This window comes from Gouania willdenowi, chromosome 4 (assembly GCF_900634775.1).
Source record: "Gouania willdenowi chromosome 4, fGouWil2.1, whole genome shotgun sequence".
In the NCBI taxonomy this organism is placed as follows: domain Eukaryota; kingdom Metazoa; phylum Chordata; class Actinopteri; order Blenniiformes; family Gobiesocidae; genus Gouania; species Gouania willdenowi.
Genome location: NC_041047.1, coordinates 21,104,041 through 21,126,877, shown reverse-complemented (window position 1 = coordinate 21,126,877; position 22,837 = coordinate 21,104,041). Strand labels below are relative to the sequence as shown.

At 37.5% G+C, this 22,837-nt stretch overlaps 3 protein-coding genes across 3 annotated transcripts in view; all 3 read left to right on the top strand.

Annotated features, from left to right (window-relative positions):
• Positions 1 to 214: 214 nt before the first annotated feature.
• Positions 215 to 6,372, top strand: haus8 (HAUS augmin like complex subunit 8). Its single transcript, XM_028443570.1, has 10 exons — positions 215 to 364; positions 615 to 679; positions 2,353 to 2,417; positions 2,607 to 2,733; positions 2,826 to 2,936; positions 3,019 to 3,122; positions 3,997 to 4,155; positions 4,466 to 4,607; positions 5,863 to 6,004; positions 6,113 to 6,372. Exons 1-10 carry the CDS (start codon positions 303 to 305, stop codon positions 6,237 to 6,239), a joined length of 1,104 nt encoding a protein of 367 aa, XP_028299371.1. The 5' UTR covers positions 215 to 302; the 3' UTR covers positions 6,240 to 6,372.
• Positions 6,373 to 7,389: 1,017 nt separating this feature from the next.
• Positions 7,390 to 13,740, top strand: sac3d1 (SAC3 domain containing 1). Its single transcript, XM_028443568.1, has 4 exons — positions 7,390 to 7,492; positions 8,409 to 8,820; positions 10,541 to 10,823; positions 13,262 to 13,740. Exons 1-4 carry the CDS (start codon positions 7,464 to 7,466, stop codon positions 13,738 to 13,740), a joined length of 1,203 nt encoding a protein of 400 aa, XP_028299369.1. The 5' UTR covers positions 7,390 to 7,463.
• A 1,415-nt stretch (positions 13,741 to 15,155) lies between these two features.
• Positions 15,156 to 22,837, top strand: part of cpamd8 (C3 and PZP like alpha-2-macroglobulin domain containing 8) — a 56,828-nt gene continuing 49,146 nt past the window's right edge. Inside the window, 5 exon segments of the mRNA XM_028443542.1 lie at positions 15,156 to 15,638; positions 18,598 to 18,749; positions 19,746 to 19,768; positions 22,184 to 22,349; positions 22,551 to 22,603. Of these exon segments, the coding sequence (XP_028299343.1) occupies positions 15,553 to 15,638; positions 18,598 to 18,749; positions 19,746 to 19,768; positions 22,184 to 22,349; positions 22,551 to 22,603 (480 nt within the window). The 5' untranslated portion in view covers positions 15,156 to 15,552.

Sequence of the window (22,837 nt, the reverse complement as noted above, 5' to 3'; positions counted from 1 at the left end):
TTTATTCCTCTTTTTTAAACTAAGTAGGAAAAAGTTGGGTGACGTGAAAGCAACACCAACATCTAAGTTTACTGATTGAATCAAGATTTTAAATAATCTTTTGATTTCACTGATATCAGTACCTATATTATATATTAATTACATCTCGCTGTACTAGCTTTTGGAAATCGGGAAGTCTTCCAAACTGGCAAACTGGCAAACTGTTCCGCCCTGCATAGTAGTGCAGGGCGGAACAGAAAGTCTTGTTTTTTGTTCCCGTCGGCGTACAAAACCGACGGACACGCGGCTAGATTGAAAACAACATGGCGTCGAGAAAATCAGTAGCGCCGAGTAACTTCAAAAATGCATCAAATGACGGGAAAAGGTAAATTCCCGGTGTTTTATTTACTTCCGTATTTTATTCTTTGAAAGGTTACCCGTTTCAGAATAAAGATTAAACAACAAATATGTAATAATAATAACCGGTGTTTTATAACTCTGTCCTCTCCTGATAAACTAATATATCTGCATGTCAGACTTCTGCTCTAGTACATTTTCTGTTGTTGTATGTTAGCAATAAATCTTAAAACAACATCTGCTCTATTTGACAAAACACTGTTTTTGTTTGTTTCTAGTTCAAAAAGCAGCTCTAATGCTCTTGAAACCACTAATAGTGCACCTGGAGAGAAAGCTGTAAAACGTAAGTATTTATGGAAATACTTATGTATGTTTATGAAAATTTTACTTCTTGGCTTATATTTGAAGGCATTTATTATGTAATTTGTGTTTTTTTTCGCCCTTTTTTTATTTATTTTTCTGTCATATTGTGTGTGTGTGTGTGTGTGAGAGTGGGTGTGTTTTAGTCATTTTTGTTGTCCTTTTTGGCCTGTACTACGAAGCTAGATTTCCTCTTATCGCTCTTACTTCTGGGATTTCATCAGCGTGTGCTGTACTACGAAGCTGGCTAATGTCTCATGGGGCTAAATGGTAACTTAGGCTGAACACCTAACATTGTGGGGACCAGGTTTTGTTCTGGCTAGGATATGAAGAGTATTGAAGCGCTGCCTCCTGACCAATCAGTTCTCTTAGAAAATGAGCTCTCCGATAAAAAGAGGATCATTCTGTGAACACGTCTCTGTGGATCTGATTCATTCATTCATGTATTCTGTGGTGACGCTGAGAGCCTCAGTCCTGTAAGATAATATAAAATATAAATATATTTTACCTTATGATGTAGGGTAAAAGAGAAAGTGAAACTCATCAGAGTGTCAGTTTATTCTCCGTTTATAATCTCACTAATTTAATCATTAACACTCATCAATTCCTGCATTCATTCCTTGCTGCTTTTTCTGCAGCACCAGTGTTGTTTTTGGTCCTAATTACAGATTTTAATTCTTCATATTTTTAAAGATCAGTCATCCAGGCGGGGCTCAGAGTAGAGCTGCTGCTCCTCCGCATTGAGAAGAGCCAGATGAGGTGGCTCGGACACCTAATTAGGATGCCCCCTGAACGCCTCCCTAATGAGGCGTTGAGGGCACGTCCCCCGGGAAAGAGACCCTGAGGAAGACCCAGGACATGCTGGAGAGGCTATGTCTCTCGGCTGGCCTGGGAACGCCTCGGGATCAACCCGGAAGAGCTGGATGAAGTGGCCGGGGAGAGGGTCGTCAGGGCCTCCCTGCTAAGGATGCTGCCCCCACGACTCCGCAATGGATTAGTGGAAAAAAATGGATGGACATTTTTAAAGGATTATTCCTTAATTGTGATGTAAATTGTTCTCCAGTTTATCAGTGATTGTGATTGGTCTGACGCTGTAATCCCCTCCTCTGACACAAGAGCGCGCACGTAGTCAGGCTGAAGTCGCCCCGCTTAACTTAACGAGTTGTAATCGAGATTCGTAGGACGGCTTCTGTCCGACGGACAGTGTTTGGTGAGGTGAAGCCCGCTAACGGAGATAAATCCAGGATATAATTAGCTAGCTTCGTAGTATAGGCCCTTTGTGTATTTACTTTTTCTGTCATTTTGTTTACGTTTTACGTATTCTTCTGTTGTTTTGGGTGTTACTTGCAGGTATTTTGTGCATGATTGACTATTTGACCGAGGGCCACATGCCGTTATGTCCCATGTATGTTATTAAGTAATAACAGTCTACTATCAATAAGAAAAAAAGATAAATAAAAAATGCAATTAAATAGTTTACGTCTGGTATGAGCCAGCGATGCTACCCACGGTACCAACGAGTTGCTAAAAGTTTCTTTAGTTTTGTGCATAAAATGTTAAATCTTGTCACCGCGGTAAAATATTAATGTTCATACAGTAGCCTTAAATTCTTCTGTTGTTTTAATTCATTTAAATGGAATTCTCTTTTATTTTTAGCGATGGGAACTTTTGTTAAATCTCGATACATGCAGGCCATGAAGAAGACCAGCTCACTTTCAAAGGTAATGCAGTTTTTCTTTCTTCTTCTGTTTTTTTTTTTGACACAAAGCAAGTTTCTCTTGTGGAAGTTGTTTAGTGTATACATGTCTTTGCTTTCACAATTTTGATATACAACAACAATTGAAGGTGTTTTAACTCAATCTTTTGATATGAGGTATTGTATGTATCTGTGTTCCTTTAAATGTGACCAGAGTAACTCGCTGACCAATGACTCTGTCACTGGGCCTCTGAGACCTTCCTCACCAAAACCAAGTAGTGTCAAACTCAAAGTAGGCATTTCTCCAAGACGCTCAGTAGCTCCACAGGCTCATGCTACATGTAAGTACTTCACCTAACCATAACTGTAGAGTTAATGTCTGTTAACATGATTATAAACATTAACAGTTTTCATATTGGATTTCTCTCTGTAGCCTCCATGTCCCGACAGTCAGAACCTTCTCTTCTTGGAAAGAGTGTTCTTCAGTCGACTTTTTCAGATGGTCACTGCTTTCGACCAGATTTTGATCTTTCTGTAATTAAAGGTGAATCGAATGAAGATATGTGTGTTTTATATTGCGCTTGAATTAAAAAAAAGAAAATAGTATCTTATTCTGACTTTTGCAGAAAAAACAGTGATGGAGAATGCTGTGGAATCTGAGAGAAGTCCAGAGAATGAGAAGAAAGACGTCGAGCGGCAAACGTTCCTGCTGGCCTATCTCACAGCTCAGGTTAGTTGGTCTAACACAGTGGTTCTCAAATGGTTTCTACTCAAGTACCCCCTTTCTCTTACTTTTAGTAAGTACCCCCTTTGTCCGACTAGAACATTTTGCTCAGAACTCAGTGAAAAAACAACTAGAGAGTATAATGACGGAATTAACATTTTGTAAATAAATGGAATGAAACAGTATTTAGTGCCTCCTAAACTGATTTATTTTCTATAGTTTATGTATTTTCACTTCATGTTCTAATCAAGATCATTTCTATCATTTTGCATCATTTTGTGTGTTTTTGGTGTCATTTTGTGTATTTTGTTGTTGTTTTTGTGTCTTGTTATTATCTTATATATAAGTGGAAGGAGGATATAGGTTTGAGCTCCGTGCGACTGAGTTAAAGTGGACAGCTTTTTCTCAGAAAAGATAGGATAACCAAATTAGGTGTATGGCTTCAGGGTATCAATACCTTGATGGAGTTATTTTTTGACGGGGGATGTTGTATTCTCTTTGTGTGTGTGTGTTTTTGGTGTTGTTTGGTTATTTTGTAGCGATCGTGTGTATTTTTTTCTCAGTTATTGTGTGTCTTTGTTGTTGTTTTGTGTTGTTAATAATAGTATGTATTTTTCTCTTATTTTGTGTTTTTGTTGTTGTTTTGTGAGTTGCTGGCAAATTATAATTTTTAACTAAAAATAAACATAATAAAACCCCATATTTTTAATGCTTTGATTTGTTAATTTTACCCCATGTAGTGCCATTGCGTACGTACCCCCATTTCCGAAAGACTGGTCTAACACACGTGGAAACAGAAGATATTAGAACAAGTTAATGATTATTTATGCCTGTTGATCGTTATCTTAGATGATGAAAAGTGTTGTGCTTTTTATTGCAGATGCAGAGCAATACCGCAAAGTTCAAGGCTGACGCTGAGGCAAAGATTCTGCAGGTGATTGAAGACGAGGAGATGCTGCATAATGAGGTTAAAGAGAAGAAGCAGCGGTACCTTCTTGCAGAAAAGAAAAGGCTGATTCAGGAGCTGCTGGATGTACAGGTGTGTAATCAAACTGAAATAAGATGACATCAACACGCATCTATAACAGCCATTGGAGGACACATTTGTCCAATTAAATGAACTGCAATATATTTAAAGGTGTATATTTTTTGGAGGAAGTGATGAGAAAAAGAACAAGGACAGTTAAGTAAATCGATCAGCAACAGATGTTTAGGATTACAAACATGTACATTTCTATATGCAGATTTGAATGTTGGAATTAACATTTCTGCATTTCTTTACTATTATGTTAGTAGTATTATTACATGGTGGCTTCACGCTACATTACATCTGGCTTTTGTTCCCACAGATTTCTTCACTGGCTCCTGTCGCAGACGCTGCAAAGCAGTTTACAAATGACTACAAGTCGTTTTCCAGCGCTATCGACACCACTCGACATGAGCTGCCTGTCAAGAATTACTACATTGATGAGGACAGAAGTGAATTCTTAGGTTGGTATTTCTGTTCTTATAAGTCAGGAAGGTACAAACTCGGTCCTGGAGGGCTGAAATCCTGCATGTTTACATTGCTCCCTTCTCTAACACAACTGAATGTGATGGTGTCATCACGCTCAACAGAAAGCCTGGTAACTATGGTGATCCCTTGGGAGGATGCAAAAAAAAAAAAAAAAAACCTGGCTGGATTGCAGCCCTCCAGGACTAAGGTGGATAGCCCTTTTCTAAACAAAATGATTGTTTTACTGTGGATAAATGTATGGGATTATATTTGAAAGCAATGATTCAGACATTTTATAATTTGTATATATTTATTCATTGTTTACAGTGGCACATACAAAATAAATAAGAAAATCCATCAAACATTTATAACATAACTGTGCTGGTAGAGGTTAAGAAGACCACAGGGTCTTATTAAGCCACCTCACCAATTCCAACGACAAGTAATCAATTTACATACAACATGCAAAGCAACCGATGAATACAAAAAATTACACTTTCCCAAAAATTAACATCTGTAAATGTTTTTTAAAGGAGTTCAAATTTAATTTAATGTAGTTTTTATTTGACAGGGAGCATGTACAGTACATGAGCATTAATCAGCATATGAAAAGATGCTTTGTACCAGATTTTAGCTGTTGGAGCTAATTTCCATCTGCAGTCTCCAAGACAGACAATTACAAAACACTGTACAAAAAGCATAAAACAATACAGTTCATAATATTTACAAACCGTACTATTATACAATACAAAGTGGATATAGATTCCAGAGTCTGAGGTGAATTATTCCAAAGTGATGGGGCCTTTAATGTCTTGTTGAATAATTGTGAAAAATTGGAGGAATATCTAAAGAAATTACAGAATGCATTTGGTATACATACCTACAGTATACACGAATAAACAATTTCTGTAAATGTTAACATTGAAAATGGACAAAACATTGTATTTTCTAAACAGGGGACCCGATGAAGACAAACTGTCAGAGGAATCCAACATTCTTAGCAAAACCTTGTTTAAATAAGTTTAACAGCTTTTGCCCCAAGCCATATTACAACAGATAAGCTATGGGAAAATAAACTATAATATAGAGTTATCATACAAGAGGGATTAACAAATGGATGGACTCAGAATACCTATTGATTTCATTATTTTTCCTACAAACTTACTCAGTGTGTGTTTGTTGACTTAAGATATTAAATGTCCTTTTGGAGAAAGGTTCAACGCCACTTATTTAAATCTCTTTATGTTTCAGACAAAGCCGAGTCCTGCCTGAAGGAGAGTGAGAGTTTGCTGTTGGAGTGCATAAAGGGAGATCATATGGAAAACAGCACATCACTGCAGTGCCTCAGAGACTTAAAGACCACATCCAAGAACATCAGTCAGCAGCTTTCAGGGTCTGCACAAACTCACGCAAACAAACCTGTGTGTGTGTGTGTGTAGTGTACACATGGTTGATCTATCATATTATACTGTATATTTACTGTAGATCCTCTGTGTTTCAGTGCATTTTCAGAGCTGCTGGAGCTGTCCTCACTGGTGTGTCGTCAGTCCATACTCGTACAGCAGGCCGCTGAGGAAGAGCAGCTCGGTGATGCACGATCTCACGAGCTCTACAGCCTTAAACAGTGACGGGTGTCCTCCTGCATGCACTTTGTTCTCTTCCTATTGTTTGTGTGTTTTTGTATTTTCTATGTTTCCATGCCTATTTTCTAATTTGATTAAAGTTGTGATCTAATCTAGATAAATAAATGTTTAAAAGATACAGATTCTGTTTATTTATTTTTTTTGCACCTGACTTTCATGTCATGTAATCTGAAAAAGGATTGATCGGAATTGGCTCTAGTTTGAGTCAACCTACCTTGTCGTCAGCATTCTAGACCTATACTCAACAAATAACACTCACAGTCAAGCATACATTAGCCCAGTGGTTCACAACCATTTTGGGGTCGTGACCCCATTTTATATCACACATTTCTGATGACCCCAGAGACATTTCTTCCCTAGAATTAGTTTTTTAATCATGTTTGTTATACTGTGTTACAAATACAAAATAGCCATGATTAGTGCACAAAGTGACAAGATGCACCAGCTCAGATATTTTCATACTGCATTTTATTTAAGGAAGTGAAAATATAGAATACTTTTTTCGGGGTCATGATCTCAAGGTTGGAAAACTTTGAGTTAGCTCCTTAAAACAGACAATTCAACTGATTTACACATGTTAGAAAATGTATTTTATTTTAAGACTAAACTATAAGATTATTTCTTTGTTGTAACAATGCTTCCTAACAATAAATCGTATAACCTTGGAAAGCCTGTTTATTTCATTATGAAATGCTACCCTATTTGTTTGAAACGTGTATTTGTTAAATTAGCCTAGTTGCTCACAGTGAATAGTTAATCGATTTCCATTTGAAATCATACCTACTTGATGTAACTAGATTTTAACACAAGGGGACGCTTTCGAGCCACCACCAATCCAGAGCAAAGCTGTTTTAATTTCATTTTATCAAGCTGTTGTGATGTCACTGAGGACTGTACATGGAAATGTAATAATTTGCCTCCAATTAATAAAAATAAATATGCACCATTTGTGGTTTTACACTAATTTTAGGGAAATTATTAACACTCCAAATTTACTGTTTTTTTCCTCCTTACAATTTATGCTTCTTCCATTAAATATTCTCAAAGCTAAAAACATTACCATATTATTATCAATAAACTCGGCGTCGCGCAAGAAAATCAATCCCCATGAGCACTACGACCTCCATCCCGGAAGTGACGTTATACCAAAACAATGGCGGTGATTTGATAGGCTCTAGATTAGTGTTTGATGAGCCCGGACAGATACAAATGAACCGCCCTAGAGCTCCACGCCGTATGTAAGCATAAGTTGAACATTTTATAGACCTTTGGTGAACAATTAACATTTTCATTCATTTGTAGGTCATTATTTCTTAGGGGTTACAGTCAGGTAGGGTCGCAAAACGTGTTCTTTCAGATAAACAGACACACATGCTAACAGCGCTACCTAGCTGTTAGCATAACTCACTGTAATGTCAGAAGGGCTCTATTCCACATGGCTGGAATAATGGAAATCCTGGATATGTTTAGGAGATCTTGTTGCCATAGTATTATTTTCCTGCTTTTTGGCAGGTTATGTTTTCATATTCAACCTGAGAATGATCACAGTCTGAGCTGGGATATTTTTAACACAGTTGTGTCATTAAAGGTTAAAAGAAAAAAACATAAATTGAATAATTAGTGTTTTACATCAGGAGAGTTTTAGTTTAGTTGTGTTTACTTTTAGAGAGTAAAACACAACTAAAATGAACAACTGTATCACCTGTCAGCAGAGTTTATTTATCTCATTTGTATTTATTACTCGTAGCCTATATAAGTTTTTTTTATTCGCATTTTGTAATTGACTACATATTATTTTTTCTTTACCTTTTGTGCTGATGGAAAACTGTAAAAAAAAACAAAAAAAAAAACAACTTTTTATTTGATTTGATATACCACAGGTGAACCCTGCAAACCAGAGTGCATAAATAAGATTTGAGTTCCATACAAGCTGCTGGGAGTGTTAATGCCAGATTACTTTTAATTTGAAAAAAAAAAAAACAATAATTAGTAATTTCGTTTATTGTGTCTTGAATACAATATTGTTTATGAAGGGTAAGGGGATGATAAAGGTTTACCAAATGTAAATAAACTGTATTTATTTACCGGTGCTTGTCTGCATGTTCATTCAGTTCACATTAAACCACATACCTGTTTCCTGTTTCCCATATCAAGCTCTCACGCTCAGAGACTTGCAGCACCATCAGAAGCAAACTGGAGACAGAAAACCAATAATCCGTGGCAAGGGGAAGACGTTGCAGGCGTGAATGCGGAGAATCAGGACCATAAACAGCATGACGAAGAAACTGCGCCCAGGGGAATCTGTCAGACCATGTGCCCTGCTCGTGAACTACAGGACCGGGAAGCCAAGAGGCGCCTTCACCGTTTCGAGATGCTCCCAGGAACTGAAAAGGTCCAACGACCAAAAGCAGACCCTTTGCGTGCTGTCAAAGAATACTCCAGACCAGCCGCTGGGAAAGATTCCACTAACCCTGCAAACCTCCGACCACCTGCTGTGCTACTGATTACTGTGTGTTACCTTATTGATGATATTGCAGCATCACCTGATCTCCATCCATGGACGGAAGTGAGTATAGCACTGACACTAAGCAACCTCTGAGGAAAATGTAAAACCTTTGTAAGAATAGGAGATTTTTCAGTTTGAGCCAGGGGCCAAATATGGAACAGTTTGATCTCAAGAGGGCCACAGATTTAATGCGGTTAAACAAGTAATTTCAACATTTTTGTGCCCTAGTTTGCACTTCTACGTATACATAAAATACTAAATATATTATTATATATTATTAAATATATTACTTATACTATATTCAATTAATAAATGACAGATATCAGTCCCAACAGGATCTACACCTTAAATTTTCCCAGATTGTGACCATTTTTTATTGAATTGAGGGAAATATTATTTTTTTTATATCTTTATTTCAGACTCTGGGTCCATATTTTTAACAATTTAACATTAATAATGACGTGTGACATAAGCACCAGGAAAACTGTAAGCACCTGCATATATTGTTGAGTTTCATTTCATTTGTCATTTTTACTTTCTCCTGTGGGCCGAACTGGATGCCCCAAAGGGCCAGATTTGGCCCCTGGGCCATGAGTTTGACACAGGGATCCACAGGAAATGCATTGCGTTTACTGCAAGCACCTGAATACCCCATGCTCCCCCCCCCAAAAAAATGGTTTTGGTTAAATTGTGTAAAGACGTTAGGATGCATTTAATATTAAACTCCCTGCTTTGAGACATGGTTTTATTTGCCTTTACCACACGAAGCCAATTTGTAGCTTTAGTGTAAAAATGCTACAATTTTCATCAACAATTCCTGTTGACCAGTGTTTCTCAAACTGTTTCATAACCAAAAAAATAAAAGTCCCGGACCTTTAACTTGACAAATATTCTAATCCAGATCTGTTTGCTATTCCAACAGTGTATTAAAAATTCATGCATTACATAATTGTTTTAATCGTATAACTAATATATACAGTAGCATTGTGTTAAAATGTTGTTTGAGTTGAGAAGGTTTTATGGCCTTGTTTGCTTGTGAATCAAAGCACAGAACAGTGGTTTGAGCTCCTCCTAAATAATCCACATTTGAGGGATTTGGAATGCAATGCATCAGGATGATGCACTTTTCTTGTTGTGTTGGAGTTTCCATTTATTTTCCTTTTTAACTGACACCGTCTTGAACCACTGATCCATTCCCGGTTACTTATCATTTTTGACAGAAGATACTAGGCGGTGTTGCAAAACAGCTGTAAAACTATTACCCTCAGGGTCATTACTGACACCATTTTTATTTTGCCAAAGAATTTACACGGTTTTGGAGTCGATTGCAAATAGTTTGAGAAACTACATTTGCCCAATAAGGTGACCACGGACCACTAGGTGTCTCTTAAGGACCACCAGTGAAAAGGCTGCTGTCGACTAAATCAACAGGGAGTCTTTTCCTCATTCCATTCCATTTCACATTCCATGTATAATGAAAATAGTCTGGAGATTACGAACTATGTCATCTCATTTGGCCATTTCTAAAATATTGCAACAAAAAAACACCCTGGAATGACTGAACTAGAAGTTCTGGATTAGTTTTCCAATTTTCACTGTTTTCTTTGCTGCAAAATTGTTTGACTCTTGAGTGAAATATGACATGACTATAATTTACCAAGGTTATGAAGAACTTTAATAGTCATTATGTCAAAAGAATGAATTATTTGTTTTCTTTCAATGCAGATACAACTCTAAACATATACACATCATTAATCAATCATTTGATGTGTTCTTCCAGGTGTATAGCTTTGTATTTGATCGACTGCGTGGGGTGAAGCAGGACATGATCATTCAGAGGGTGTCTGGAGCCGAATGTGTGGCCGTCCTGGAGAAAACTGTCCGTTTCCTCATCTACGCATCTTATCGTCTTTGTGGTGAGCCTCTGCGGCTCTACGATCCCTGCATCAATGACACACACCTGCAGGAATACCTGAGCTGGCTGCTGAAGCTCTACACGAAGGACACTGAGCCACACCCCAACCAGGAGGAGTTCCAGGCTCTCGCTCTGCTTTACAACTTGGGTTGGTCACCACGTTAACACTCAGTGTACATACAGTATGTAGGTTCTCACCAGGAATTGTTCCTGGAATTTTGAAAATTCAAAACCTGATGAAACTCTCTTTCCCACATTTTGAGGGCCACATTTTGTGCAGTAAAGCTAAAGTTGAATTAATTTGATATTTTTCAATTGCTTTATTTTGTTGATTGTTTTTGTTTAGATTATGAAGCGCACTGTTTATTTTTCAGAATCTGAATCAAAATTCCTTTATTTATCTCTGGGGGAAATTGCTTTTGTTATAGTCGCTCAAGAAAATATTACAAATAAAAAGAATAAACGTTAAACAAAGACGAAAGAATAAACGTTAAAAAGTGTATAATTACTCTAAGAAAAAGACTGTTAAAAATAAGGATTAGATACACACACACATTACAGTAGTAAAAAAAATAAAGTAAGATAGATAATACTAATAATAATACAAATATGATCCAGATATTTACAACAATCAAGCTGTGAGGTTACGGCAATGCATTATACAGTTTGATCACCACAGGCAGGTGATGACGGTGACTATGGGTTGAGTCCCAAACATTCTCAGGTGAAACGAGTGGACTTGGGGACTGTCCGTACTCCTCAGAGCTTTGGTACTTGAGCGCACCGCCACATAGTAGTTCACAGTAAAATCCTACATTTCCCACAATCCTTCGCAACTTCTCTGTAGTCCCTGTACACTTTCTGGGTCGTGTTTTGGAGAAGCTTGTCTCCATCTCCCCTGCTCTGTTTCACCAGGCAGGTGAAATACAGATCGCTGTTACATCTAATACGGGTCTCTTTGAAAACTACATGCAGAGCAGTGTTTAGTGTGATACAGCGGACTCCTCAGTCATACAATCTGAGTTTTGCACTTGATTGGCCTGGAGAAGTATACGTCCAAGTACGTTTGAGCCTTTACAAAGTGGAGGATGCACACAGGCAACATCGGACTGTTTCTCGATTATGCAGATTAAAAATGGAGTTAAAACAACCCGTGCACGCCTGGGTGTCCCTTTTGTGTCCACGTGTGCAACAATTATTACTGTATGATGCATCACAGCGTAGGGGATCAAAATCACAGCGTTGGTAGCCCTTATATCACTATATCACAGTGAGGCCCACAAACATGTGATTGTATCTGATCCGAGGGCCACATGATCAACATTCATGTCAGAATAAATGAGAATAATGACCAATCAGAGCAATAACCAGGGTCTCCACAGTCATGACATTCCTGGAATGGTGTTGGGATTTTAAAAAATGATTTTGGAAATGTAACCTATTTTATTTTATTGTTTAAAATCCAACCTTCGCTATTACTATGGGACGTTAAGCAAGCCCTTAACACTAATACATTGTGTTGTACATCGCTTTGGATAAAATTGTCTGTTAATTGAAATTGTAATCGTATAATTAAACATGGTAGCGTTTAGTTAGTAGTTGTTTAATGTAACATTTAATAGCTGATGCATTGTTATTTAAAAAATATTGCAAAATGGGTGTCAAAGGCAATTGTGCTATTGTACGATGCTGTATGATAGATAAGTGATGGACACCCCTAATTCCCTGTGCCACATTTTTACTACTAACCGTGGCACACTGTCAGACCTCTGTTACACTGGAAACGCCCACTCATTCTTAGCACTCTCATGGTCTCGAATAGAACTTAGCGGTTCAGAACTAAATCATGGTAATTTGGTCAAATGTTTTGAAAAATCATTGTGAAAAAAGTGTGGGAACCCTGATTAACACGGGGAAAAAGCTGGGTTTTGTCTTTTTCTGTGGTTTTGATGTTTTGTCCGTTTTTAGTCATTATGTGTGTTTTTGTTAGGAATGTCCAGAATCCGGATACAACTTTTTCTTTTTTGACATATTACCGATATTACAGCCTTGCGTATCGACCGATACGGATATTGATTCGAAATCAGCATGAATCATACATACTTTTATTACTTTTTTTTTCTTTAATAAAAAAAAATTGTTATTTTTGTCGTGTGGAATGTTGGAAAAGTTTTAATCAAGTGATGTTACTCAAACAGAGAAAAACTGACCCATTTATTATTAACCAATTGGTTACATACATTTTAACCTTCAACATAATTTCTACAGTTTTCCACAATTGAATAAAATAAATAAAAAATTAATTGGGGAAAAAAAAATGGAAATTTGAATCCGATATTTGTTTTTAAGCTGATATCGGATCGGGACACCTCTGGTTTTTGTTATTTTGTTTTTAGAGCTGTTCTCTAATGTGTTGTGGTTGTAGTCATTTAGTTTGTTTAAGTGGTTGTTGTGTCTGTCTTTGTTGTCATTTTATGTTTTTTGAGTAATTTTGTGTATTTTTGGAAATTCTTTGTGTGTTTTTGTGTAGTTGTGTATTACGTCTAAATCTGAATCTTGGGACTGTTTTGTACCGTTTTCTTTTAGGTTCACCTCCTGCGATGCGGCACGTCATTAACCTTCCAGATGGACTTCGCAGCAGCCCCTCCGTCACACTCGCTATGTCCATCAACCGAGCCTTTCTGGAGAGAAACCCTGTGCGTTTGCTGCGATTGGCTGACAGGCTGAGCTTCCTGCAGGCGTGTGCACTGCACCGTCACCTGGCAGCGTGTCGCCGTGATCTACTGCTGATATACAGCCACGGATACAGCAGCCGCAACTCTCGCTTCCCTCTCAGCAAACTGGGCCAGCTCTTGTCCCTCAGTACGACCGCTACATCTGAGCTCTGTCAGGAGTTTGGAGTTGAGCTTCTTCAAGACGCCCAAGTGGTTTTCTCTAAAGCTGCTTTCACTGAGGCAGAACAAAGACAAGTGACGTGCAAACTGTATCACAGCATCGTTTCTGATAAGCAGAGAGACCTCACTGTTAAAAACATTGTTCACGGCTGTGGAATTGAATTCAAATAATGCACATTTTTAAACTTTTCTAAGCAATTGTACTGTAAATAAAAGGAAAATTTCAATTTGATAAACAGTGATGTGATGTCTTCTTGTAGTTTTATTATTTCTAAGCAGGAACTGAAAGCTTTAATGTAAATAAATGTTATTTTATTACCTCATCAATTGCATCCACTTGGTTTAATCTCTAAATCATTTGAGGTTGTATTATTACACATTTAATCCAGGTGTTTAAGCTCATCTGGAACTAGGGGTGCACAGATACAACATTTTCACTTCCACTACAATACCGCTTACGTCTCCTTGTAGAATTGACTGATATCGAGCCGATACAATATCAGCACCAATCATACATACTTTTATTAATAATTTTGTTGTGTGAAATATTAAAGAAGGCTTAATAAAGCGATATTACTCAAACAGAACAATAGTCGGCAACAGTAGGTATGAGAGAAACTGACCCATTATGTATATATTAACCAATGGGTTACACACATTTTAACCTCAAACATAAGAATATTGTACAACTGAATTTGAAAATCACCATCAATAAAAACAATATATGATTAATCAGACTTTAGATGTCAGAAAATTCTATTCAACGTCAAGTGAATGTCAAATGTAAAATGGAACAATGATCATAAATAAGGCCAATGTATCATTTTTTCCTATTTAAACTCTAAATAGAACGCAAAAAAACAGAGATGAACAATTCATGCCCGTCTGAAATTAAAACCAAAATGTGAACTTGCATGAATTTAGTATCTTTTTTTTTTTTTTTTTTTTTTTTAATACATCAAACTAGAACAATCTACACAGCCCAGATTTAAGATGAGGACATGTTCATTTTCATAAGTCACTCTTTTGCAGTAATAATACATATACATTTTCAATCAGGGTGTATAGGTGCAATAACAGTCTGAAAAAGTGAACAATTCAATAGATACCACATATCGCGATACTACCTGTACCATCAACTATATATACCTTATGACGTTTTTATATCGCGGTATTTTGTCCCACACTACATTAGAGACACATCGGTATCCACGCTGCTTCACCACTAGGTGGCAGCACAAGCATTTACAGCATGAAAACCAGTGTCTCTGTTTAACTGGTGGTTTGGTTTCCATTTAACACGGTTTCCCTCACAAATGCAATGTATTATAATTTGAAAAGAAAAGAAAATGTTGTTGATGGAAAATAATAACGCATTTGTGCTGTGTGTGTGTGTGTGTAAATATATCACTAACTGTCTCACAGTCAGTCTGGAGAAGAAGTAAAAAGACTTTATAAAGTGAACGTAGAGATTCCTGAGTGAAAAAATAAATAAATAAATAAATAAAAACCCTCTGTGTGTCTGATGTGAGAGGCTGGGCTTTGCTCTGTGTCAGCCTCAGTGACAGTGAGAGGAAGGAGTGTATTTAGCGTAATACTGAAATATGAGAGAACGGAACCGGGGCACGAGAGAGAGAGAGAGAGAGAGAGAGAGAGAGAGAGAGAGAGAGAGAGAGAGAGAGAGAGAGAGAGAGAGAGAGAGAGAGAGAGAGAGAGAGAGAGAGAGAGAGAGAGAGAGGCTTTAAACTAAGAAGGAAACACTCAGAATAGGAAACGAGGGATGGTTGTAACTTACAAACAGGGAAACTTTGGCTCCCGATGAACTTTCTGCTCACTTACTTTTCCCTCTTCAAACGCCTCCAAATGGACGTATAGAGCAGAGGACTAACGCAGAGACACATTCGGGTTTCATTTAAAAAAAAAAAAAAAAAAAAAAAAACACCCTGAGGGCAGAGTAAAGAAGATATCCTGAATAAAGCCAATATGTTGCGCTTTCCATTCACAGCTTTAAGCCTCTGTTGGACTTTGTTCATCTGGAACCTCAGCAGTTGTTGTGCACAGGAAAAACAGTAAGTATTATTAACATGTAGTGCATGTGCTTGTGTGTGATACCCATGTGAAAATATACATGCATTAAGTGTACTCACATGTAGCATACTTTTGTGTACTTCAAGCCACACTAATCATCATTATACTTCAAGTGTGTCTATGATTAGTTGAATGAAAGCATGCTGTTTTGGAACAACTCATTTTGTACTAAATATATTTTAATTGTAATTAAATGTTAATGAATTCAACTGGAAGTGAATGTACTAATAATTGCTAAAATAGTCAAATTTAAGTGTACTTGTACGACGTTAAAATGTGTTAAGAGTGTCTAAAAAATATATAACCAATATATTTGTAATATATTCTTACTGTAGTATTACTATGCTAGTGAAAAATTTAATACAATAAAGTACACGTTTTTTTTCACCTAGGTAGGAAAGCCATGAATAGGTGCTTTGATCAGTGATTTTTTTTTTTTTTTTTTTTAATGATGTGTGATTGATGACAACCAACTCATTCTGTCACTTTCAAGGACTAAGGTCTACATATTCTAGTGTTATCATTTAAGGTCAGAACAGATATGACACAACTACATCCCCAAACTTTAACAATTGCATTATATTAATAGTCAACAAAAAAATACATAGTAGAGCCCTACCGATATGGGATTTTTAGGACCGATACTGATATTAGGGGTTCTAAAAAGCAGAGATAAGAACGTTGATATACGCAGGTTATATACTGTACATGAACTTTTTCACTTCTAATACGATACAGATATCAGCGAAGTCTTAAATCGGATATTTTAGATGCTGATCTGACTGGACTGATTTCCGATATCAAAATCGGCTAGGGACACCCCTAGTACATGAACAAAAGCCAGAATATGATCCAAGACGAAGAGGCAAAACACTACTAAATTAAAATAGGGAACATTAATTTGTAACACAGTCAACATAATGATGGTAAAGCCACTGAAAAATAAGAAAAGGTAAACTTGTGCAAACCTTTTTTTCCCGAGATATTTAAAAAATATATAAAAAAAATTGCAAACAGGAAACATGGGTAAATGGAAAAAAAGGCTAAATGTAAAGTGAACTAGTGCAGTTCTCCCAGTGTTGGAATTTCATAGTCATTACTGTTGATTCCACAGCAAAAATAAAGTTAATACATGAGTTTTAACCATATATATTGCTAAAATATAAAACTCAATATATCTTGAATCTCAATATATTGCCCACCTCTATCTCATCATATGTTTCTCAGACGTGTGTAGGTATTTGACTTCCTGAGTTTTCACTAACGCCTGTTCATCTCTCCCACAAACTAATTATTTCACTTGAGCTCCATAGACATGAATTCTCACCTGAGGAGAGTTTGAAGAAACCCTTCAGCGTTTTCCAGGGAAAAGCACTAAGTCTGACCCAAACACAGCCTGAATACGCTAAGTAAGAGATTAAAGTTTGGGTTAACCTGTGAGCAATAACACAGCATCAACCATGTGACTCTCCAAGGCTTCACCTACACAGAGAACAAATCCCTCTCAGCTCTCAGTGGAGGAAAAAGTTGGACGGAAACAGTGAGAGCTTGAGCCATGTGACTGAAATAAGCATGCCCAGCACCACCGTGATCCAGGCTGGTCTCAGAGCTGCTTTAGCTCAGTGTAGATCAAACCTGCACAGTCAATTTCCTCCTATTATCTTCCTCCTTCTGGAGCCCTATTTCTCATGGCATGTTCTCATGATTCGTCAGTGCTGTGGTGCTGTAACACCAACCACCTGATTTTGCTTCATGCACGCACTTGGGCTTTCGCTCAAGAAGGTTTTGTCCACCCCTTATTCATCAGATATCAGATATATTGCTTTTTACCGAAAAAAGTAAGATAGAAGAAGAAGTGGATGAAAGTAGTAAATCCAAACTTCTCTTTAAACCCAAATCAATTGTTTAGTAATTGGAAAACAGGAATTAAGACTATTTTTTTTTTTAAATATGTGCTCATCATGATGACGGTTGCAGGGTGCTCAAGCTTACATCAAGGTGCAAGAAAAGCTACACCCCTGGACTGGTTCCCATTGGGCTAAAGCTGACAAATCCAGCCTCAAATGCTCAATCACTTCATTAAAAGGCCCAATGTTTATGTAATTGTTATAATGGAAATGAAAGTAGAAATACTTTGACATTTTTTACAGAACTACAAAAAACTTAGAAAATCATGCTAAGTAGGGCAGAAAATCCATTTAAATAGATTAATAGTAGGACCAAAACTCATATCTCAATTATTTTTTCCCAAAATGATGATACAAGATATAAATCTTGATATTTTTAACTCAATAAAGTCTTCATAAAAAGATAGTTCTTGGTTAAATTTGCTGATGCAAAATGCCACACAGGCAGATTTCATAACAAACAGGTGCACAATATGTGCACAATACCTTTGCCTTTTTTTTCCTATAAGGGACAGCACGTGTGAGTGAGTTCTGAAGTGTGGCTTGTTTAGGGGCGTGTCACTCAGCAAGTAGCAGAAGCAGCGACTCCTAAAACGAGTATTTTAATCCAAAAAAAGCTATACATCTAAAATACATATTTTCTATATCGCCAAAATAGAAAACTCGATATATTCTGAATTTCGATATATCGCGCCAATGCCCAGGCCTAATTAAGGGTAATTTTAAAGATTTTTTTGACACAATGTTTATGGCCAAACAGTCACTTATTATAATATTTTGACATTTTGAATAACAGAATGAATTACATACAGATACAGTAGGTAATGTTTTTTAAAAGATTCAAATAGAGTGCATCTAAACTAAGGCACTACACTTCTGGTATCTTTTTATAAACCTTTTTTTTAGCTGATAGAAATACAATCGTACAGAGAATGTATGCGTCACGTCATTGACCCAAAGAGAATCTCTTTATTTATTTCTTTTTGATTCTTCTCTGTAACTTCCACCCTCTGTTTATCTCACCTCCTCTCAGGGGTTACCTGGTTGCCGCACCATCTTTGTTTCGTGCGGGTGTTGAGGAGAGTGTGAGCGTAACCATCTTCAACGTGAAAGCAGAAACGCGCGTCCAGGTGCAGCTGTCGATGAAAGGGCAAATTGTTGCCAACAGTCACGGATCTGTGCTCGGTGAGAACAAAAATCACCAACATTAGTTTACAACTACATACTGCATGACCTTCAAAAGAAAAGTCGCACCGACAAGTAGAAAAAGAGATTTGCGTCCTTTATTTAGAGCAGGGGTTCTCAACTGGTCTCACCTTGGGACCCACATTTTGCCACAGTCTATAAATCGTGACATACTTTTTTTTTTTTTTTAATTCAACCAACCAAATTTAGTTTTTCAAAAATAGCTGTTGAAAGCACACATAAATAATCCTTTTTTTAAAACCTAAATCCATATATTTTCCTGTGCAACATGCATTTCACAGCATGCCTGTCAAAACAAATATTTCTTTCAAAATAAAAGGCAAGTCCAACATGAGAGACATACATTAGGTATTTATTTATTTTTGACCAGCTGTCCGCGACCCACCCAGTACAGGTCCGCGACCCACTTTTTGATCCCGACCCACCAGTTGAGAATCACTGATTTAGAGGATTTGAAATTCAAGATGCTCTTAATCATACGACAAACCTAAGCCTGACTGACTCCTGCATAACTGTATGATACTGTTTATTGGCGAATGCGTCTCTTTTGTTGCTTATCCAGGGTGAACCACTCTGATGACGATTTCCAGAAGCAGCATGATATATTTAGTTTAGATGGTGTGCGGACAGTTTTATTTTCCTATACTAAATCTCTCCATTTTTTTTTGTTTTGGATCTCTTCTGTTCTCCTCGTCTCCATCATCTTCAAAGCACTGTATATTAATGTGCACCGTGTACAACATTGGATCCATGTTGTGTATTTTATTGCACATGGAGGGCATTGGTGATGATTTAAAATGATGGAAGAATGGAGAGACCTTGAAGAGAAAGTTTTGAAATTAATGCAGCTTCTTTTTTTTTTTTTTTTTTTTTTTTTATAAATATGTGTCAACTGTAACTGGAAGCTCCTTGACCATTCTGTATATGAAATAATGCAATATTAAGATAAACTTATTCTGCTTTTCCCTGCTTTAGACAAAGGCACCATCAAGCTAAAGGTGAGTTTCCCTTTTACAGTGAATGCATGCTGATTCAGTCTGAGATGCATGGCACTTTGTAGTGGTGACAGACAGCTGCATACATGGTAGTCAGAGACCCCTCCCCATCTATTATGTGCACATTCCCCAGGCAACATGCAAATCAACACTAACATCATTTCCAATGCCACATCTGTCTCTGTCCATTCATTCATTGGGAAGAAGGTAACAGCCTCACTCTAATGTGCAACAGCTGTTGACGTGCATGTAGGCTCCGCTGCGCCTGCAGGCTGGAATAGATCAATCTAGCATGCACGTCTCCATTCATAGCCGTACAAGTCATAGCCTCTTTGTTTTCCCTCCTTTTTCTTCCTTCTGTATCCACTGCACTGGTTCCTGTAGTGCACTGATTTGTAGCATACCGTCTTCATCTAACATTGCAATATAGATGTAAATTCGAGGTACCTGTACTACATAGTTGGATTTTCTGTTTGCGCACTAACTATTCAGGGTGGGGTGTACTACAACGCTGGCTAATGTGTTACCGGGCTAAATCACCATGGTAACTCAGGCTGAACACCTAGCCTGGTCGGGACCAGGTTATGAAATGGATAAGATCTGAGCGAGTACAAAAGTCCCGCCTTCTGACCAATCATTTCTCTTGGTAAATGACCTGCCCATTGTTAGAAGATCCTGGTTGGTGCAGATCTGACAGCTGTGCTGAGGAATGAAAGATTATGAATGGATAAATGCAATCTTTTTATTTACCGATGACATCCTTTTGAAAGATATAGGATTACATCAGATGAAGCCTGAGTCGGGAACTCTCTGTATTGCGGACGGATCATTCATTCTTTCATTCCTTCATACATGCGCAATAGTGACGCTGACAGTCTCAGCAGCAACATACTGTACTACAGTGAAACAATGCACTCTCATCCCAGTAGTGTGTGATAAATTGAGGATTAATACCTGAATACAAAACCGTCTGTGCCTTAATAAAGTGAAACTGGCTGATAAGAGCGCTTTTTTATCATCCCATGGATCAATATTGTATAATCTCATGCTTTTACATATTAACAGTGACTTCCTGTGTTCCTTTCTTCCTGCTTTTTCCTTAGCAACAGTGTTGTTTTTGGTCTGAATTATGGATTTTATTTCTTCATATTTTTTAAGAATTATGCTTCAATTGTGACGTAAGTTGCTCTACACCAACTTATATTAGTTCAGGGGCCAAATATGGACCAATTTAATCTCAATTTTCGGTGGGAAAAAATAACAATTTTAACGTCAGTCCCTGCTGAATATTCACATAAAAAATTCTTAATTGTATAACCAACGTTTTTGTATTTTAGAAGAATTTTGTGGAATTGTTTGTGAGAAATGGCAAGATTCGTTTAAAAAAATGTACAGTTATTTCCACACTTCGCAAATAAATATTACTGCATTAAAGGTAGGGTAGGTAATTTCCTCCAGATACACTTTTTAAGTTTTTGGTTGAAATTGTCTTTTTTTCTGGACAGAAATTAAGATCTTATGTGCTCTGAAAAAGGAACGAAGAAATTGTGTCATCTCTAGCAGCTGTAAGCCTGTAAAAACTTCGACCAACGAAAAACGACGGTTCGTTTTTATTAACCAATCACGTCTCCCTGTCTCTCTGCTCATTCTCGACCCCTCACGTGCACAAGCCAACACTCAAAGCGTTAAAACAGAGTTTTTTAACATACATAATGATAAAGTTTAGTGTTTACTTACCGCTGAATGAGAGATGAGACGATGAAGTTTCTACACAACACAAGCGATGAGCTTAGGTCTGCTATTGGAGCACTGGCACTCGTCGGGCATGTGAGTGAGGGGCGTGGCTTTAGCGGGAGCACAGATGGGAGGAGGCGGATAAAAGCGCAGCACCATGAGGATGCTACTTTCAAAATCATGCTAGTTTTTAAAAAATGATCTACCCTGCCTTTAATGTGAAATAAACAAAGGAAAACTGCAAGCCCGAAAAGATATTGTAGAGTTTTGTTAAATTGGTGAATTTTAGATATCTACAACTGGATTATTTGGTAATTTACATAATTAGCATACAATTCTGCGGGCCGAATTGGATGCTCTACAGGGCCGGATTTGGCCCCCGGGCTTTGAGTTTGACACTTCCTTTACACAGTTTGTCGGTGTTTGTGATTGGTCAGATGCTACAATCTTCACCCCTGTCAGAGGAGCGTGCACGTAGGCTGTCTGAAATCACCTGTATTAACTGAACGTGTTTATATCCTGCTTCGTAGCACAGCTGCTCTCTGTGGGAGGAAGCTTTGGTTAGGTGAAGCCAGTTAACGGAGAAATATCCCCGATATACTTACCCAGCTTCGTAGTACAGGCCCAAATGTCATTTTTCCCTGTTAGTGTGTGACTGTGGTTGTGTGTCTTTGTTATCTCCAGGTTCCCTCTGGGCTAAGAGGCCAGGCCCACCTGAAGGTCTGGGGCAACCGTCACCTCACAGAGGGAGGCCACATTTTCCACAACTACACGACAGTTACCGTGGAGAGCAAGGGCACAGCTGTCTTCATCCAGACCGACAAACCCATCTACAAACCCAAACATAAAGGTTCCCTCATAGTGCACCTGGTAGTTAATCAGGAAATCCCACAGAAACCTAGTGAACCACAGCTCTCTTTGTTTGTTTTTAAATGTGAAGGCCATTGTTAGACGTTATCGACACATTCAATGCAGAAAACTGATTTTGAAATTGATCACATGTTGTGTTAAATGTCTGTGTTCTTTACAATGCGTTTCTTTTTGTCTTCAGTGCTCATCAATGTTTACACAGTCACCCCAGATATGAAGCCGGTGAATGAAAAGGTAATCATGAATTCATGTAAAGTCACTCATGCTCCATTTCTAAACTTTACACAACGATAACATAAACTGACACAAACATTAGAGTATTGTAGGTGTAATCTATTTTGGGGGAAATGTTATTTTACATAGATTTTCTGTTTTTGTTTTGTTTTTTTAATGGTAAATATCAGGGCACATTGATTGACAAAGTTTGTTTGTCCATTAGGTTGAGTCACGAAATTAATTTTCACAAAA

Excerpts from the sequence above, each read along its gene's own strand:
- haus8 (XM_028443570.1), top strand. The coding sequence starts at position 303 with ATGGCGTCGAGAAAATCAGTAGCGCCGAGTAACTTCAAAAATGCATCA. Across the intron at positions 680-2,352 it reads TGGAGAGAAAGCTGTAAAAC|CGATGGGAACTTTTGTTAAA; the intron begins GTAAGTATTTAT and ends TTTTATTTTTAG. Across the intron at positions 3,123-3,996 it reads TGGCCTATCTCACAGCTCAG|ATGCAGAGCAATACCGCAAA; the intron begins GTTAGTTGGTCT and ends TTTTTATTGCAG.
- sac3d1 (XM_028443568.1), top strand. The coding sequence starts at position 7,464 with ATGAACCGCCCTAGAGCTCCACGCCGTAT. Across the intron at positions 7,493-8,408 it reads CCTAGAGCTCCACGCCGTAT|CTCTCACGCTCAGAGACTTG; the intron begins GTAAGCATAAGT and ends TCCCATATCAAG. Across the intron at positions 10,824-13,261 it reads CGCTCTGCTTTACAACTTGG|GTTCACCTCCTGCGATGCGG; the intron begins GTTGGTCACCAC and ends GTTTTCTTTTAG.